Source organism: Lontra canadensis, unplaced genomic scaffold, assembly GCF_010015895.1.
Source record: "Lontra canadensis isolate GAN:19392208 unplaced genomic scaffold, GSC_riverotter_1.0 scaffold78, whole genome shotgun sequence".
Lineage (NCBI taxonomy): Eukaryota > Metazoa > Chordata > Mammalia > Carnivora > Mustelidae > Lontra > Lontra canadensis.
In genome coordinates, this window is record NW_022631072.1 from 5312876 (window position 1) to 5326277 (window position 13402).

Sequence of the window (13402 nt, forward strand, 5' to 3'; positions counted from 1 at the left end):
AAGACTTATACTTTGGGCTCTGGGGCTACTTCCTTCCTGTTAAACTAAAGGCTTTCCTCTACTGTTTCTTAAATTCCAAGGATGGGGGGATGGTGCCAGTGAGAGAAATACCTGTTGACGTTTGCAACCACTGTGGGGGAAAAGCTGCAGAACCCAGAGTCTGGACATCATATATACTCTCTGGAGAATTATAGGTCTTCTCAACTTCGGATCTTTCCAGAGGAGGTGTATGAATGCTCCTTTTCTGCATCTCAGTCTCTCTGGCATGTTCCAAGAATTTATTTTTTTATTTTTTTTAAAGATTTTATTTATTTATTCAACAGAGAAAGAGAGAGATCACAAGTAGGCAGAGAAGCAGGCAGAGAGAGGGAGAAGCGGGCTCCCTGCTGTGCAGAGAGCCGGATGTGGGGCTTGATCCCAGGACCCTGAGATCATGACCCGAGCTGAAGGCAGCGGCCCAACCCACTGAGCCACCCAGGCGCCCCTGTTCCAAGAATTTAGACCAGTAATTCTGAAAGGGACCCCAATCCAAACAGATCAAGAAGTCATTATCCTTTCTACTTCACCAAGCTCCAACCCCAGGTGTCACAAGACTTAACTTCATCCTATCAGATAAGCCCAGTTCTCATTTACCCTCTGCCTTGAACCACAAAAGCATCCAGATCTGGGCAGCAGTCTTTGATCCACTGCTACCCAGTTCTGAAGTAGTACCTCTCACTGGCCACTGGTGCGGACACATTCACATCTAGGACTCTGGACACCTCATAGCTTGGGATGGAAGTGGCACGGGGTATAGAAGCATGGCATAGATATAGGGGGCTAGAAGTTCAGAATAAAAAGGCTGTTTAAATGCATCAGCTCTGGGTTGAATCCCAGTTACATCATTTACTGTTCGTTTGTCAAGGGACCCCTCTAATCCCGAGTCTCCTGGCATGTGAAATGGAACTAATAATGCCATCCCCTTCAAAAGCTGTCTTTGAGATTAAATGAGATAATGCATCTACAACCTTTTGCACAGTACCTGGCAGACGCATCCTGAGTATTCAGTTAGCTATCATTATTAGCCTTGTGATACCCCGTGCAAATCATAGAGCCTATTTGGGTTCAATCCGGGCCGGTGCAAAACGTATGAAAGCAACCGCCCTGCCTTCCTCCAGGCTTGTAAGGATTAAAAGAAGTGTTCATCCACACTTTACTCACAATCCCAGCGGGAGAAAGACCGCGATTGCGTAGGACCTCGAGTTTGCGGAGGGCTTGTGGGCGTGGCTTGAGCTTGAGTTTGCAAGCAACGACGGGATTGGTTGAAGAGAGGACTCGAGTCCTCTCGGGTCCCGCCCTAGACCTCACTGCGCCTGCGCACGTTCTGTTTGCTTCACAGCGAAGCTACCTGGTGACATTGGAAGTGTGTCGCGCTCTTGTCGCATCTGCGTCAGCGGCAGTTGCCGCGGCTGCGTGGAGGGTTGTCCAGGTAACGACGGGAGTTGTCGCTTACTGGTGGCATCAGAGAGACAGCTGTTCGTCGTGCAGTTGAAGCACCTGAGGACCCTGCTGAGCCCTCAGGTGGGGAGTTGCGTGCCTCTTCCCTCCCTCGCCAGCCTTAACGTTCTCAGAGAAGTGGGAGAACTGAAATCTCACGATGTTGAGCGCCTACTGCATGCGGAATCTCTGCTCGGCCGGTAGTGTGCAGTAGTCAAGACGGACCGCCAACCTCGGTAGCTTTCATTCCGTTTCATTTGACAGCAGTTGTGTAGGAGGCCCCCTGCTGGGCGCACAGGGAAACAGCGAACCTAAGTCTGCGCCCAGATAAACAAGCGCTTTAGGTAAAAGCCCCAAAGACGGAGTGCGGAAGACCTCACGTTCGTTCTGATGATGAAGATCTCCGATTCGGAAAAGGCTGGGCACCGGGGGAGGAACCATGCTGAAGAAAGGCTGGGTTTTGGAGCTAGGAGACCAGCTCTCAAGTCCTAGTGCCAGCTCCACTTTCAATAAATGGTCCAATCCCGCTGACTTGAAGCCCTCGGCACACAGTCTCTGAGCGCCCACCCAACTGCTTCATTTGGAAAATGGGAGTAACAATAATAGCAACCTGAGTGGGTTTGGAGGAAGAGTTAAAGTCATGTGCGCAAAAGCCTTCGCGAACTAAAAAGCCCTGTAGAAACTGATAGACGAAAGAGAACATTCAAAATCTAAAGGATAGACTCATACAAAGCTAATGATTGTATCTGCCATAAGTGAACGTTTCCTATGTAGCAAGACAGCATAATTTCAGGAGTTAGGATTGTGGTTTGTGGAGTCAGACATACGTGGATTTAAATCTTGGTTCCACCCCCTTACAAACTGTGTATGTAAATTTGAGTGTATTACTTCAATTTTCTGAACCTCAGGTTCCCCATCTGTAAAATATGCATATCTGTCTCAGCGTTATGAAGTAAAAGGACAATGCATATTGAGCATTTATCAAAATGCCTAGTCTATGGTAAGATCTTGTTAAAGGTTAGTTTTTATTATTCTACTCCCTGCCCCCATTGAATCCTCAGACAGTGCTGTGAGGAATGAGGAAGGCTTCACAGCGAATGTGGTATTAGAATAGAGGGAAATTAGAACAAAAGAGAGAAGTGCTCATTGCTCAGGAAACTGCCCCCGAAATTGTAATTTAAAAATTCCTTTACCCTAATAGAATACTTGGAAGTGAAAATCCCCTTCAGTCTTTCAAAATAAGATGTCATGATGCAGGGTAGGGCAAAGGCCCAGGATTGGCAAAATGATGAAGGAAGATGATGAGCAAGGAAAACGAGGAACCCTCAGCCCTTCAAACCTAATTTAATCAAGCGGTGGAGGGGGTAAAGGTGGTGGTGTGGCTATTTTCTGACTCTGAGGATTTTGATGGAGGGGAGAAAAAAAAAAGGCCTTTTAAACCTGGGACTTTGGAGGTAGGTGGGTTAGGAGTGATAAGAAACAAAGTTTCAAACCAGAGCTCTGGAGCCCAAGTAATTAATCACACAATTGGAGCAGAAGCTAAATGTTTTATTTCAAGGAGGGAAGTCCTAAGTGCAGAACCATTGAGGGCCAGGTGGTGGACAGATGTGGAAGAGAATAATGGACTGGGAGATGATCACTTCAAAATTGGACTTCTGAGCAGTGCATAGTTGGGGGGCGGGTGTGGATTTAAACAACAACAACAACAACAACAAAACAAAACACTAAGCTGGTGGCATTTTCTTCCTAAATCTCAACTCTGATTGTTTTACTCCCCATTCCAGAACTTTCACTGTCTTTTTCCTACCAAATAAGCCTAAACTCCTAGGCCAAATTTCAAAGTTTTTATTTGCACTGGCCTCACTGTTTTTCCTGCCTTATTTCGTCTGTTCTATTTGCAAGATAGTTCCAGCTAAATTAAATTACTGTCTCTTAATGAGATTTGCCTTTGCTCCTATCATTCCTTCTACTTCAGATAACTTCCCCCATTTAACTACATCCAATTCTTCAAACCTTAAAGTTGGTCATTTAAAGGTAAAACGATTTCAGGCTTCTCCAAAGTATCATGGTGCTTTCTACATGCCTCTCTAATGGGATTTTTCCTGTTTTGCACCATGTTATTAGCCTGGGGGCAGGGACCGTATTTTGCTCTTTGTCTTCCTCTCAGCCCCTGGCTACATGCCTTTCTCAGTAAGGTATTCAAAAAATATTGAATGAGGAGTGCCTGGGTGGCTAAGTCATGAAGTGTCTTCAGCTAGGTCATGATCCAGGGTCGTGGGATTGAGCCCCACATTGGGCTCCCTGCTCACTGGGAAGTCTGCTTCTCCCTCTCCCGCTCCCCCTGCTTGTGTTCCCTCTCTCGCTGTCTCTCTGTCAAATAAATAAATAATACCTTTAAAAAATAATATTGAGGTGCGCCTGGGTGGCTCAGTGGCTTAAAGCCTCTGCCTTCGGCTCAGGTCATGATCTCAGGGTCCTGGGATCAAGCCCCGCATCGGGCTCTCTGCTCAGCGGGGATCCTGCTTCCTCTTCTCTCTCTGCCTGCCTCTCTGCCCACTTGTGATCTCTGTCTATCAAATAAATAAATAAAATCTTAAAAAAAAATTATATTGAAAGAAAAAAAAATGTATATATTGAATGAATGGCTGAAGACCAGAACCTGTTAAAAAAAACAACTTATCAAACCAATTGAATTTATTTCAGTTGAGCTATAAAGGAGCAAGGCCATTGCAGGGGCACATTGGTAGAGTTGATTCTGCGTGTCACCTTGAAGTGTATTTGCATTATGGGTTTCTAAAGCACCTTGTTCTCCTGGGCCAGGGTTTTATAGCCTTAGAGACCAGGATGCATCTTTTGTTTTAAGGACTGTGATGTAGAGAATTGACCAAAGCCACACTAGAGCTAAAGGAACTAGAAATGCTTTTGTCGCTCTAGACGAACAGCTGGGCTTATTTTTGCCCCCTCTGCCTCTGCAGGATGGAGCTGCAAAGGTGACCTGCATGGCTTGGTCCCAGGACAATGCCAAGTTTGCCGTCTGCACAGTGGACCGAGTGGTGTTGCTATACGATGAACATGGGGAGCGGAGAGAGAAATTCTCCACCAAACCAGCTGACATGAAGGTGAAGAGAGTACTCTGTGTGTCCTTAACGTGTTCATGGGGTCTTAGGAATCTGGAAAATTTCCTAACTAACTTCCCCAGCCATCTGCCTAGGAAATGGCCTGCCCCATCTTTTCTCAGGATAAATCCCTCACGCTCAATACAGTCACACAAACACCTTTTCTTCTCTTTTCTCTACCATGTGTACTCATGACTTTTTTTTTCTTTTCCTTTTTTAACTCTTAGTATGGCAGGAAGAGCTATATGGTGAGGGGCATGGCTTTTTCTCCTGATTCCACTAAAATTGCCATAGGACAGACCGACAACATCATCTATGTGTACAAGATTGGTGAAGATTGGTGAGGATAGAGGCTGAGAGGTGGGGGTGACCTGGAAAAGAAGGGGAAGGCAAGAAGAAATGTCTCACTGGGGAAAGGGGAGTAGAGAAGATGATGGTCCAGGCTGGGATGTGGAGAGCAAAGGCCTTCCCGAGTGTGTTGCTGCTTCCCTCTCTGTGCCTGCCTCATGTGTTGTGAGATCCCATCCCTGGTGGAATCAGCCTAAGATCAGCGTGGGGACCTGTGTTGGGAGCCCTTGGTGATACAGGATCTTTGTTCCTGTTCCAAAACTGCTGGGGCTCCATTTTATGCTTCCTTTCAAGGCTCCTATGGAACGGTAGGAAACATTAGGGGGAGCAGGGAACCTATCTGGTCTTTCTTCCCTTCCCCCAGCATCACGTGTGGCACTTTCTTTATGAACGTATTTTTAATATATTTTCCCTCCTTTCATTTGGCAGGGGTGACAAAAAGTCATCTGTAACAAATTCATCCAGACAGTAAAGTTCAGACCTATCTCTGGAAGATTTGGATGAGCAAACATATATCAATATAGCTACTATATTAAATATAGTAAATGTAAGCAGAAGTTGCATTTTTAACTTGTCCATCTGACCTTTCCATCTGGGAGGACGGAGGATGGTGCTGCGTGGCTGCCCATCCTCCTTGCTTTCCTCCTTGAGCCCGGCTGTGTCCTCTTCTCTGCTGTAGGTGACTGGGTGGTGGCATGTGACGGGGGCTTCAGTTTGTTATAAATGCGCTGGGCGACATGGACAGGGTTATCCTTTTCATGATTTCCTCCTTGCAGAGTGCTGTCACTTGTCTGCAGTGGCCAGCAGAGCACAACATTGTTTTTGGACTGGCTGAAGGGAAGGTAAAGGAGGAAGAGAAACAGGAGAGGTCGTGGGTGGCGATAATGGTTCTCTAGAGAGAAGTATGGTTATTTGTCTCCCTTAGGGTCAAGTTATATATTGGGGGAGAAAACGGAAGGACCAGTTTTTTGTTATTTCTTTTTCTTTCCTTAGGATCTGGGTGGGATTGAAAGGAACCTAACCAGACTTGTATCCATTTTCCCATTTTCAGGTTCGTTTAGCAAACACTAAAACTAATAAATCAGCTACCATCTATGGGACAGATTCTTACGTGGTGTCACTGACAACAAAGTGAGTAAGGAAGAGCAGTATCCCAAGCGTGGAGATGTAGGAAGAAGCGATGGGGATGTCGGGACTGGGAGACTATAATATGGAAGATGGGGAGGACTGGTAGCAGGGAGCCCAGGTAGGGTAATGTTTGACACAGAAGCGGGATTTCTTGGTGAGACAGAGTAATCTCTTTCTTCCTCTTCCTCTTCCTTTTAATTCACTCACTTTTTTAGTTCCTCTGGGAAAGGAATTCTCTCTGGTCATGCAGATGGCACCATTGTTAGGTATTTCTTCGATGATGAAGGCTCTGGAGAGTCACAGGTATGACTAAAGGATGCTGTGAGATGGGGGTAAAGAAACCTAAGATCCCTCCTAGGGGAGGTTGCACATTAAGATTGAGGTGGTTGGCGGGAGGCACATTTTGATGCAGCCACAGAGAGAATTTTTATTCAGGAGGCCAAGCTTAATATTTGTGGGCAAGGAGGAATCGAGTGGAAAGGATTCTGAAAGTTAAGGGAGAATGAAAATTATCCTTATCTATGTAAAAAGTGTATTTATATGTATAAATGCATAGAAAAAAAAGTCATTCTCAAGAGAGAAAAGGGAAAGGGTGGGGGATAAAAGGAATGTTTATGTTTTACTTGATGTAATTCTGTATTGTTTGAATAACTTACCTTAAGAATTACTTGTAGAGGAGGGCCTGGCTGGCTCAGTTGGTGGATCATGTGACTCTTGATCTCAGGGTTGTGAGTTTGAGCGCCACATTAGGTGTAGAGATGACTTAAATAACTAAAACTTAAAAAAAGAAAAAAAAAAAGAAGTAACCCCTTTCTGCCTGGGTGACTTTCTCCAAACTAGGAAAAATCCGGCCTTAGCCTAAAGCACTCTCCCCTGAAACTAGAGAATCTCTTCTTCCCTTTTGACTCCAACCTAAAAATATGACATTAAAGTCAGGAAATAGAAATTCGTACTTTATTGGAAGCCAAAAGAGATTAAAAAAAAGAATTACTCATGTAATAATTAAATTTATTTCTTGTGTGAAGAAAGAGTTGTATGCTCCGTGTGGACCTACCCAGTGTTAGTTAATGTGTAGGATATGTCCCTTTGGGGGCCTTATAGGTGTTTACTAAAGAACTCAACATACAAGCCTTTTGAGGTTTCCTCTTGAGGACAATGTCAGACGTGTGTGTGTATGTCATACATATGTGTGTAAGAGTATAAAACCTAAAGACAGTTTGTGAAGTTCTCCAGATTAGGATGTGTTGGGGTGGGAAAATGTTGGGAGGAAGATTTATACAGGGTGTAAATTTTTCCTAGAAAGGAAGAATCCCTGGCTGAGGCTGTCAGAGTCAGAGCAATTGGAACCCTTTACTTCTGTCTTAGGGGAAGTTGGTTAACCACCCATGCCCACCCTATGCCTTGGCTTGGGCAACCAACAGCATCGTGGCTGCAGGCTGTGATCAGAGAATTGTAGCCTGTGGAAAGGAAGGCCACGTGCTACAAACTTTTGATTACAGCCGTGACCCTCAGGAGCAGGAGTTCACCACCGCTGCTGCAAGCCCTGGGGGCCAGTCTGTTGTGTTGGGAAGTTATGACAGGTGGGTCCCTTTCCATGTGCATCTTCTGCCTACTTTCCCTGAGTACAGCTTGCTCTAGCCCAGTTATTTTCAGCCAGAGTGGGAGAATGGTTGGAAATCAAGTGTAGGTTGAAAGAGATCCTCAGGTTTTAATTCACTCACTTCCCTTTTCCTGCTCCCACCATCTGTTGGGACTCTGGCCTTTCCACAATACACCAGGATTTTGTGTCTCTGTGCCTCTGCCTGGGACTCCACAGTGGAATTCATCTCCACTCTCTTTGTATTACCATTGCCTCTTTTCAGACCACTGGCTCAGTGTTTGTCGCATGATATTACACTTTGGTGTTTGTAGTTATCTGGCAAAACTGAAATGCCCTTGAGAAGAGGGCCTGTTCGTTTTTTTTTAAATCTCCAGTGGCTAAGTTAGCATCCAGTACATAATGTATGCTTAAATGTTTGGTGAAGGAAGAAAAGGAAGGAAGGAAGGAAGGGAGGAAGGAATGGATGACGGAAGGGTAAAAAAAATAAATAAAATAAATAAAGGGCCCCGGTCCCCTCACATCAGCTTTATTAGTCCCGTCCTTTTATCCCCTTCGATGTCATGTGGGTCTCTTCCTTCCTTTTTCTCTGTTTCTTTTTCCTTATTTCTCCCTTGCTAACAGCTCATTTTTCTCACCAGCCATGATCTCCTTTTGTTTTCTCCACCCCTATCACTCTCAAACCATTTTACTTTTGGCTTGATTTTCCCAACTTCCTTCCTTTGAACCTTTTTGTCCTCTCCTATGAGATTCCCTAGCATGTGTGTTCTCTTTCACTTCCTTTCTTCTCTAATACAGCGAAACTCATTGCCTTCATTTACCCACCCATTTCCACCCTTTTGCTCAGTCTCCATCTCTTCTGAAATCCATCTCCTTAATTTCAGACTTCGGGTACTCAACTGGAGCCCTCGAAGAAGCATCTGGGAAGAGGCAAAGCCCAGGGAGACTGCCAACTTATATGCCATCACTGCCTTGGCCTGGAAACATGATGGCTCACAACTCTGTGCGGTGCGTTTTACTAGTAATCCCTTTCCGCCTGGGTGACTTTCTCCAAACTAAGAAAAATCTGGCCTTAGCCTAAAGCACTCTCCCTGAAACTAGAGAATCTCCTCTTCCCTCTTGACTCCAGCCTAAAAATAAGACGTTAAAGGCAGGGAAGAGAAATTCGCACTTTATGGGAAGCCAAAAGAGACAAAGAATTCTGTAGGCAGGGCTGATTTCTCCCTTTCATCCCATCACTATCCTTGAGTCCCATGAGTGCCACCTCTTTCCATCTGGTACTTCCCAAAACTGCCAGCCCTTTTACTGCCAACTCTTTCGTAGATTCTAGAACTTGGGTTTCAAAGGTATCTCTAGATATCCTTCCGATGCCTGTTACCTTTTATGTTGTCGCTTTCCCTTCTAGGGCACACTCTGTGGTGGAGTGGAACAGTTTGCTGCCTCCGGAGAAGCATTTATAAGAATAAGTTTGAGTTGACGTGTGTGGGACCTAGCCAGGTAAGCAGCTGATAGCCTACTGCACCAAAATCTCCTTCTAGACACTGCCACAGTGCCAAATTTAACCCCCGGCGGAGCTGTTCTGGAGAACAGAGTGTATCAGGCAACTCTTTGGCAACTTTCCTGCTGTAGCCCTTCCAGCTTATTGTAAGAAAAAATTTAAACACCAAATTTAAGGGGTATAGAGATCGCCACTTCCATCTTCCTGGTTTAAAACTTTACTACCTGGGGCGCCTGGATGGCTCAGTCTTAAGTGTCGGGCTCTTGATTGCAGCTCAGGTCATGATCTCAGGCTTGTGAGATCAAGCACCACAAGGGGCTCCACGTTGGGCATGGAGTCTGTTGAAGATTCTCTCTTCCCCTCTCCCTCTGCCCCACCCATGTCTCCATCCCACTCTAAAACAAAACAAAACAGAAAAAGCTTTATTACCTATATGTTGTTAACTGGGGAGTTTAGGATTACGCAGGTGCATAACATTGCTTTAGGGCCTCTGAACTCACCGTGTATGACATTGCAAGGTAATTTCTTAGTTCCTGAGCCCACTTTTCTGTTTTCTCTACCTCTTTCCTCTTTTCCTTCCATTTATTATTCATTGGTTCCTTCATTCTTTTTCTCTTTTTTTAAAATTTTATTCACTTATTTGACAGAGTTCCCACACAGGAGCAGGGGAAGTCCAGAGTGAGAGGGAGCACTCGGACATGGGGCTGAATGTGAGGCCTGATCCCAAGACCCCAAGATCATGACCTGAACTGAAGGCAGATGCTTAATGTGCTGAGCTACCCTGTTGCCCCCTCTTTTTTTTTTTTTTTTAAGATTTTATTTTTAAATAACTCTACATCCCAGTTGGGGCTCAAACCCACAACTGAGATCAAGAGTTGCATGCTGGGGCACCTGGGTGGCTCAGTGGGTTAGGCCTCTGCCTTCGGCTCAGGTCATGATCCCAGGGTCCTGGGATCGAGCCCCGCATCAGGCTCTCTGCTCAGCAGGGAGCCTGCTTCCCTTCCTCTCTCTCTGCCTGCCTCTCAGCCTACTCTTGATCTCTCTCTGTCAAATAAATAAATAAAATTTAAAAAAAAAAGAGTTGCATGCTCCTCCGACTGAGGCAGCCAGGCACCCCTGTTCTTTCATTTTCTGTCCATTCTCTATACATGAGCACTGTTAGGACAGAGAATACAAAGATAATTGTCTGTATTCTATTGTTCCTTAATCAGGATCATTTTAGCAAAGAGGTATATGAAATGACAGTATGATCAGTATACACCATGATTAAAGTAATCACAAAGATTTTCACAAGAGGTACAGGAATATAAGGAGAGTGATTAGTTTTACCCCGTTTGTATTATGTATTAGCATTGAAGGAGATAATCTGAAAACATTTTGTAAATAGTAAAGCACTGTGTGAATGGGAGGTGTCATTTTTACCAACAATAGCCTAGGCTAGGTGAGGAGACAAGAGACTAGCTTTATTTAACACTGTGGAGGTGGGCACGGCAGGTTCACCCCTATTTGGGATTGAGGGAAGCCTCAGGGAGCTCAGACTTGTAACTTACCAAGGTGATTGTGAAGAACCTGTCATTGGGGACCCGAGTGGTACTGAAGTCACACTATGGCTATGAGGTGGAAGAGGTGAAAATCCTCAGAAGGGAATGTTACCTGGTGGCCCACACATCAGACACATTGCTGGGGGACCTGAACACAAATTGCCGTAGTGAGGTAGGAACCCCAGGCGGAGGCGCGGGGAATGGAGCATCGTGAGCTGCTACTTCCGGGGAGCCTGGGACGCTACGGGGGAAGATCTCTAAGGAAAAGCTCTAAGATGCTGGCGTTGGGGACCTGGTGGACCTGGGAGTGAGACCCTGGAGATTTACAATCCTGAAATGGGAGTTCCCACTGTTGGGCTGTTTTAACAGCATCTCTCAGAAGCCTAGAAGCCTAGGGCAGGATGTGACACAGCACCCCACTTGTGGAACATCAGGGCCTTCCTAAACTCCTTCTCTCTGCCTCCTACTACCCCGTCCTTCTCTCAGCGTTGTCTTGGATACTTACCCACATTGTTCTTATGTCCTCTCCCTCTTTTACAGGTGGCTTGGCAGGGATCTGGTGGCAATGAGAAGTATTTCTTTGAAAATGAAAATGTGAGTAGAGCTTGATTAACCAACCATCACCATCTCAGTAAACCTCCTAGCTAAGAGAGAGTAGATAAAGAAAGAAGGGCAAGATATGCAGAGGAACAGAAAAAAGAGAAAAGTGGGAGTCACTTTGCACTGACAAGACATCTCCCTCTACTACTGTTGACCATGCAGACTTCTTCATGCAAACTTCCCACCACGTGACAGTTCCCTTCATCCCCAAGTGTGCATGATCTTCAATGCTGGAGAGCTAACCCTGATAGAGTATGGGAGTCATGATACCCTGGGTTCTGCACGTACTCAATTCATGAACCCCCACCTCATCAGGTAACCCCACAAGGTTCTCTAAATTTTTGAAACCCAAAAGAAGTCCCTTTTAATCTCTAATTCCTGTATCCTCAAGATTAATCTAAAAACTTCATCCCCTATGGTACTTTGGGCCCTTGCTCAACATCCCAATGACCCAAGTCCATTCTGCCTTACCTCACCCTTCGTGTTTCAGTGTCCGTATTAATGAGCGGCATCGACGAGGGATGGAAGACAATAAGAAATTGGCTTATCGGGCGCCTGGGTGGCTCAGTGGGTTAAGCCGCTGCCTTCGGCTCAGGTCATGATCTCAGGGTCCTGGGATCGAGTCCCACATCAGGCTTCTTGCTCAGCAGGGAGCCTGCTTGTCCCTCTGCTTTCTGCTCTCCCTGCTTGTGCACTCTCTCTCTGACAAATAAATCTTTAAAAAAATTTAACTGTATCATGAAATGTTTCAAGCATAGAAAAATGTATTTAGAACAACACAGTATTCCCTATGATGTATAGAGAATAACATATCCATATAGCATCATTAAGAACAAGAGTCTAGAGTCAAACCTCCCCACTTCTGCAGTTATACCTGTGTGATCTTAGGTCAATTTCTTAACCTTTCTGTATCTCAATTTCCTCATCCACAAAATGGGGATAAAAAATCGTACCTACTTTAAAAAATGACAGAGTTCTTCTCTTAACCTTTTTTCATTAGTGACCCCTTTGAGTATCTAACGAAAATCATAGATCCTGGGGTGCCTGGGTGGCTCAGTTGGTTAGGCGACTGCCTTCAGCTCCGGTTGTGATCCTTGAGTCCCGCTTTGGGCTCCCTGCCCGGCAGGGAGTCTCCTTCTCCCTCTGACCCTCCCCCCTCTCATGTTCTGTCTCTCTCTCTCCCTCTCAAATAAATAAATAAAATCTTTTTTAAAAAATCATAGATCATTTCCCAGAAGAATATACATAAACATACAATTTTGTATATAATTTCAGGGTGTTCACAGAGATAGGGTCCCACAGCTCTAGTATTCTGTGATTCTACTTATAAATTGAGACACTGAAACATGGCTTTATCAAGGTGGCTTTTAATTAAAGGAAATTTCATTTTTCAGTTGGTCTTCCCAGTAGTAGACATTAGCTGGCATTTGGTCTTGAGCTTTAGCACGGATCACGGCAGGACATTGTGCATTGGTAACGTATACAAATAAGAGCTATGGATGCGCCATATTCAGGAGACTCCCTGAAAGCATCCTAGCCAGTCCTCAAGTGTGATCCTGTCTTACATTGTCTGCAAAATTCACACCAAACTAAAAGACTTATCCTCAGCACTCTCAGCCTGACTTTAATCAGAGGTTCCTTCTGTTTTGTCTGTGTGTCTTCTCCACAGTTTGCCCCTCGGGGCTCATACATCATTGACACTCAACGTGCAGGGAACTCCTTGCAGCAATTATGTTCATGGAGGTCATTTCATCCATCAGCTTTCTCTTCGTGGTTGTACTGGAACTGGGACTCTTCCTTAATGTGCTTAGTGCTGCCTTCCAGAGGATTTCTTGAGTAACGGATGCTCGTTGCTCTGATGTGTTCTGATCTGCTATGAGACGACTCCAAGATCCGAGAGAGGAATCTCATTTCTTGATGGATCTGGACCTTTTGAGTTAGCTATAGAGTTAAACAAAATCTCTACAATTTTAGTAGAAATCTAGTATTGTAAACATCTTAGCAAAATTATGTCATATTCCTCATACTCTACACTGATGTAATAACATTCTTAAAGCCCAACATAATCATCAAAGGCAAGACTTTTGCAGGCTGCCTT

General features: G+C 45.0%; 1 protein-coding gene across 1 annotated transcript; it reads left to right on the top strand.

Moving 5' to 3' along the window:
• Nucleotides 1-1425: 1425 nt before the first annotated feature.
• Nucleotides 1426-11623, top strand: LOC116881886 (intraflagellar transport protein 172 homolog; the record flags this gene model as incomplete). The annotated part of the gene is given in 14 exon segments (XM_032882027.1): nucleotides 1426-1560; nucleotides 4452-4595; nucleotides 4820-4932; nucleotides 5369-5408; nucleotides 5717-5782; nucleotides 5992-6071; nucleotides 6284-6371; nucleotides 7434-7648; nucleotides 8550-8673; nucleotides 9071-9095; nucleotides 9098-9162; nucleotides 10718-10876; nucleotides 11245-11298; nucleotides 11516-11623. Coding segments are annotated over 14 exon segments (1416 nt in total), but the record flags the coding sequence as incomplete, so codon positions are not given.
• Between the last annotated feature and the right edge of the window lie 1779 nt (nucleotides 11624-13402).